The 6,164-nt window shown below is 42.2% G+C and overlaps 1 protein-coding gene across 1 annotated transcript in view; it reads right to left on the minus strand.

Annotated features, from left to right (window-relative positions):
• Window positions 1-4,617, minus strand: part of nrg1 (neuregulin 1) — a 40,333-nt gene extending 35,716 nt beyond the window's left edge. The window contains exons 1-3 of the mRNA XM_071515654.1: window positions 4,515-4,617; window positions 4,144-4,270; window positions 3,906-4,036 (exon numbers count right to left, since the gene is read on the minus strand). Coding sequence (XP_071371755.1) covers window positions 3,906-4,036; window positions 4,144-4,270; window positions 4,515-4,543 — 287 coding nt within the window. The 5' untranslated portion in view covers window positions 4,544-4,617. The remainder of the gene's footprint in view (window positions 1-3,905; window positions 4,037-4,143; window positions 4,271-4,514) is intronic.
• Between the last annotated feature and the right edge of the window lie 1,547 nt (window positions 4,618-6,164).

The following is a 6,164-nucleotide window of genomic DNA, read 5'->3' on the forward strand; positions in this document are numbered from 1 at the left end:
CAAGTCCGACTCTCTGGTAGGTAGCTGGGAATGGCTGGAGAAGAGCATCATATCTGGAAATAATAAAATATCCTCGGCATCATTGTGGTACTGTCCAAGACCACCACCTCTATTGGATAACACTATTATTAAGTTTTCATGCTCTATTGTGAAGCAGCTGCACAGGAGATTTAGCATTGAGGGGCTTTCTCTCCCATCCTGTCCCATCTGGTGTAACCCCATCCTTTCAGCTGGAGGATGCAATTTAAGTAACAAAACTTGGCAGAGGCTTGGCATTACAACAGTCGGACAGATCTTTAGTGATAAAATCTTACCATTTCAACAACTTAAAAATCAGTTTGGCTTTTCGGATTCTTCGTTTTTAACATATGCACAACTATTGTCTGTTATAAATAGGAAATGCAAAGAGGGAGCTGTGCCTGCCTCATGCTCGGAGTGGGATCAGCTTTTTAAGAAAGCAACCTTGTCAAGAGGTGTGGTCTCAAATATTTATAGCTTAATGTTTAGGGCTGCCCCTAATGCATATTCTTCTGTCCAGCTGGCTTGGGAACATGACCTTAATATATCCTTGACCGCCTCTCAGTGGAACACAATTTGGAGGTCGGCTCTGAGTTCTTCTAAATGTGTGAGATTTAGGATTATACAATACAAGATTCTGAGTAGAGCATATATTACCCCTGTTAGATTATCCAAGATGGATGACAAACACCAAGATTTATGCTGGCACAATTGTGGCAATCGAGGTTCATTACTCCACCTGCTTTGGGACTGTCCAGTTATTAAAACACTCTGGTTAGAAGTAATATCCCTAATGTCAGAGTTTTTTAATGTTAATTTCCCTGTATGTCCCATAGCATGCCTGCTGGGTCTAAAACCAGACAATAGTGTTGGTGTTACTGTTGACCGGCTCTGGACATTGGGTTGCTTGTCTACTAAAAGACTAATTCTTTTAAACTGGAAGGAACGTAAGCCAGCCTGCTTCTCTAGGGATTCGTGGCTGGAGGAATACCTCGACTTGCCTAATATGGAACGGGCATCCTGCCTGTTAAAAGACTTTGATAAGGGCCTGGAGGACCACTGGGACCTTGTCCGCAAGTTTCTTGTTTCGCCCTAGCAATTAAGTCAATTAAGTGTGGCCTGTAAGAAAATCCTTGCTTATTCTCTGACCACTTTCTTGTAGGCTTGTATAAAGAATGTATAAGAAAGTAAAACCTGTCGAATGTTGTTGCGGGCTCTGGGTGTCACCCTTGCATCTCCCCCCCCCTCCCCTGTGTTATTTCTGTTTTGCTGTTGTTGTTTTTGTTTTTGTTGCTTTGTTTTGTTTTTGTTTTTTGTTTTTGTTTTGTTTTGTTTTTTTTGTTTTTTTTATGTAGTGTTGTCTTTTGAATTTTCCTTGCTTATTGTTTGTTTTGTATAATGGTAAAAAATGATCAATAAACTCTTAATATAAAAAAAAAAAAAGAGTCCGGAACCACCAAGAAATCTCCACGCTCCCGAAAGAGACCGATACCCCAATCCACCAGGGCAGCACCAAACCGATCAGAAATACAGCCGAGACACCGACAATGCCACAAACTACTACCTCCACTCCAAACGGCTGCTCCACTCCCCAAACCCCCCGCCCATCAAAGAATCCCCCATGCGCAGCAGCGACAGCCCCGCAGAACCGAGGAACTCCAGCCGCCAGGCCCTCAAGACACCAGGTGAAGCCCCACTCCACACCCCCCGCAGCATCCACCACCGGGGCAAACAGCCCACAGGGCATCCCCCACGGACCCCACGATCAAGCCGCCACCACAAAAGCCAGACAGGACCCAGACCGGGTGACGGCACCGGCCAACGCACCAGAGACAGCACCCGTCTCCACAAACCCGCCAACTGCCCGCCACCCGGAGAGACGAAAGCCACCCCAAGCACGACACCGCCAAGAAATCGAAGACCGCCACACAAAGGCACACACCCCAGCATGAAATTCCCAGCCTCCCGGCAACCCCACACACGGAAACAGCCCTCATCCCCCAAAACAACAACCAACTGCCAAGTCAGGAGAGACGAGCACCGCCTCCGACAGCCCAACCAGCAAAACCGCCCAATCCAAACCCCATCGAGCCCCTGCAGGAAACAGCCCGAATGCAAGGCCTGCGAGAAATGACCCACAAGCCAATCGCACCCATGGCAAGCGCCGCAGGAAGCGCACAGCGAAAACCCAACCGAGAATTCCGAAAGCCTGGCAGCCAGAACGCCCAAGGCCAGCAAAGATGCCACCACTGCAAACGGAGGACTCTCGATGAACAGAAAGTCCAAAGAACAGAACAGCCACCCGAAAACAGAGGCAGCAGTCATGCCTTGCAATCATGTCTAATGTTGACCTGGGGACATCATATAGCTGTGTTACTGTTGACCCAGAGACATCATGCCTTATGTTGACCCAGAGACATCATGCCTTATGTTGACTTGGGGACATCATGGCTAATGTTGACCAGGGGACATAATGTAGTTGTGTTGACCCAGGGACATCATGCCTGATGTTGTTATATATTGTTTCCGGGTCACCATGAAAGTATTAAGTCCCCGACAACACAACTGTGATGTTCTCAGATCAACACTAGGCATGATGTGCCTGGGTCAACACAACTACATGATGTCCCCGGGTCAACATTAGCCATGTTACAAGACTTACAAGATGTCCTCAGGTCAACATTAGGCATGATGTCCCTGGGTCAACACAAAAGTGGTAAGCAAGCTAAGATATCCAGACCAGTTCCGTAACTTTTCAACAAAAAAAAAAAAGCAAAAAAAAAAAATTAAAACCACCCATGCATAATGTTTATCACGTCAACAAGTGACATATAAAATAAAGGTCCTTACCTCTGGCACAGAGATGGACAAGTCAAAGATGTGATTTTAAAAAATGCTGAAGAGGGTGCAAAAACCATAACAAAACCATGCACAGGTAGTGATGTCATATGATGAAGTTTGGGATTGGCTGAGCAGATTTAAGGCAAACGCCGCCCTTGGTGACACTGGGATGGTTCTAACTCAGCAGTGAAGAAGAATGAGAATGTAGACAATGAATTACAGCCTGTAAGGTGTTGCATGTAAACAAACATGCTTAAGATTCAAAATTCATTAAAACTCATAGCTGATACTGATAGCTGGCACATATTCTTATTTCTTGTGAAAACGTTTTTATAGAACCATACAGTTTGTAGTTAAAAGAGTTCAACTACAAGTTTAATGTATGTGGGAGCTTAATTAATGCAGTTTAACATCTAGACTAGCTAACTGCTCCATAACACTGCCAATTAACAGAATAGTTCACCCAAAAATGAAAATTGTGTCATTATCTACTCACCCTCATGCCAGTTGAAACACTTTTGAAATCCGAGGGGATTGATCTTTAGTTACGAAAATAGTAAAAAAGAACAAAAAATATCCATAAAATTACTCCACACAGATCGTGCAGCATAATCCAAGTCTTCTGAAGCCAAACAATGGCACAGAGACTGGAAAAGACCGATTTATTTATTTACACCATTATTTGGTGGAAATCTTCACTACAGCCATTGTTTTCGAAAAACGGTTGTGCGTGCACGTACCCAGACCTGGTGCATTCATGTGAATCTCATTTCAACTGACATGAGGGTGAGTACATTTTTGGGTGAACTATTCCTCTAAAGTCAGGGAACAAGGGGTTTAAGACAATATAGAGTACCTGGTGGCAGTATATTCTGACAGTTGTGACACATCAAAGGACATCATACAAACACCTTATTATACAGTATAACAGTATACTTTTAGGGCTGAAATTGCAGTACTTCTCTAAGCCACAGTGCATCCCTCTTTAAAAATGGTGGACTCAACCAAATTTACAGAAAAAGCTGCCATGTAGAATCTTTCCTTACCTTTGGCTAGAGATGTGGGTGACTGTTGTGGATTGATGGGCCGATGAAGCATATTGGCTTGTGGAGAAGGATGTTTCTGTCTCCTTCTCAGTTACATGCTGTATAGTCATTGCATTTTTAGACATGTATTGCTATGAAAAGAGGAGCAGGAAACCATGAATGATAATGTACTTAAGTGCACATATTTTAGATATTAGCACGCTTTTAAATCAATTAATATCAATAAGTAATAACTTACGTTCACAAGCTGAAAATTTTCAAGGGGCGAGTTGGAAATCGGAGGTCTGCTGGCCAAGCTTGCCATGTTGTTCCTCTCATTTCTCAGGCTCTGCCTTAGACGATCATGGAGCTTCTTCCTCTGCTTCCTATTTGTGGAGGAAGAAACTGCATTGTGAGGCTGCCTGGCTTGCAACTGGACAAAATATCTGAGAGGAAGGGTCCAAATGTTCCAAAAGACAAAATTAGAATCACGTTTGATCTAATGTTATTATGGATTGAATGTTGTAATGGATGATGAATGATCATATTTTCATGTATTGACAACAATACAAAATAAGTAACAATGTAATTTTAATTTTCAGTTTAGTATAAAAATGTGACATGAATTACTTTGTTTTGCAGTAGGCAACCACACACATGATTCCAACCACTAGGAGTGCAATGCAGATTCCTGTTATTGTTAATACACGTTTCTGATACAGCTCCTCAGCTTCTGGAAAAGAGGACAGCCCATTCTTAAAACTCCACAATATGCAGGTCATGTGCACCCACCCTCACACACACACACACACACACACACACACACACACACACACACACACACACACACACACACACACACACACACAGGCCATTCTAGCCATACACCCAAAATGATCAGAACAGGCTCTTAAGGTGGAGGTTTTTACATTCACAACAACCAACAGTCCAAATGGATAATTGTATTAGTGTTCATTAGCTGTTACTGAGGCGGTGGAAATCTAATCCACTGAGCTGGGAGACAATTCTGCTGAGTACAGTCAGACACAATGTGTTAGTTCAAGGTTAGCCTGAGCAATCATAATGGAGGAAATGACAATAGAATGAGCTCCCTGAAATACATTTTAACCAGTCCACTGCACTAATATGCAGGTGCTGTTTACAGCATAGGAATTCATTAAAATCACACTCAAACAGTAAAATATTAATGGTTTATAATCAAAACAGTACAAGCACTACGTTTTCACAGGAAATAACACTTGGAATTGAAACAACTGAATGCTTTATGTGTTTTTGTCAGTTATAAAGACATCTACTGCAAAGAGATCTGTAAATCTATCACATTTCTCTAAAAAGTCATTTTAATGAATTGATTAATGGAGGCTATTAATCCAGTGCCAGGAATTCAGTGGACAAATGATGCTACCCCAAACAACTCTTTTAAAGGAAAACAGTCATTTGTCAATGGTTCAGGTAGCATTCATCATTTAGAAGATAAAAGACGACAACTGCCATCACACTGAGAGGAGGGACAAATCATGGAGTTGATAGAAGGAAGAGGAAATGTAAGGAAAAGTTGGAAACATACATATGGTGGAGGTAGAAATGGGAAGACAGATGGCAGGAAATGGAAGGAGTTAGATGGTGATGCTAGTCTATCATTACATGCTGAACACTGGTTCAAACAGAAGATGCAGGGAGGGAGGGCTGAAGGGATCTGAACATACAGCGTAACCATTGTACAGCCACTGTGGCTTTAGTGGTGTGCTCAAATCAATCAGCAGCATTTGCACTGTTTATGTGAAGGCTAATGTGGACAATTATGACAAAATGGGGCATGTGACATTTTAGGTTGAGAGGATAACTTTCATAAAAACATTTTAGGTGTTGTTATTGATTGCAAAAATATTACTATATGAAATGTCATATATTATTTGTGCTGAATGTAGTCTGTCAAGGCTGTATGATCCCTTCATTTGGCAAAAGGAAACTGGCTGAAGTAGAGGGTCAGGCTCAAGCTTCTAATCCTACATCTGCAAACGAGGAGGAAGGAATAATCCATACCCATAAATTCAATCCCAAGATGTTCTGCCAGTGCAGAAAGGTGACAAAAAGAAAGAAAAGAGTACTTTTTAGATGAGGTGTTATTCAGAGCTATAGTATTTCTCACATAAGGTTAAAGGACAATTCCAGCGTGATTGGAGTTATTAATCATTTCCTGCATTCCCTTACTATTTTACATCACTGCAGATCGCTTTCATCATGTTATGAGATATTTGC

This window comes from Centroberyx affinis, unplaced genomic scaffold (assembly GCF_046629955.1).
Source record: "Centroberyx affinis isolate AG114_WGS23_722 - 3 ecotype Tasmania unplaced genomic scaffold, CSIRO-AGI_Caff_v1 ptg000029l_1, whole genome shotgun sequence".
Classification (NCBI taxonomy): domain Eukaryota; kingdom Metazoa; phylum Chordata; class Actinopteri; order Beryciformes; family Berycidae; genus Centroberyx; species Centroberyx affinis.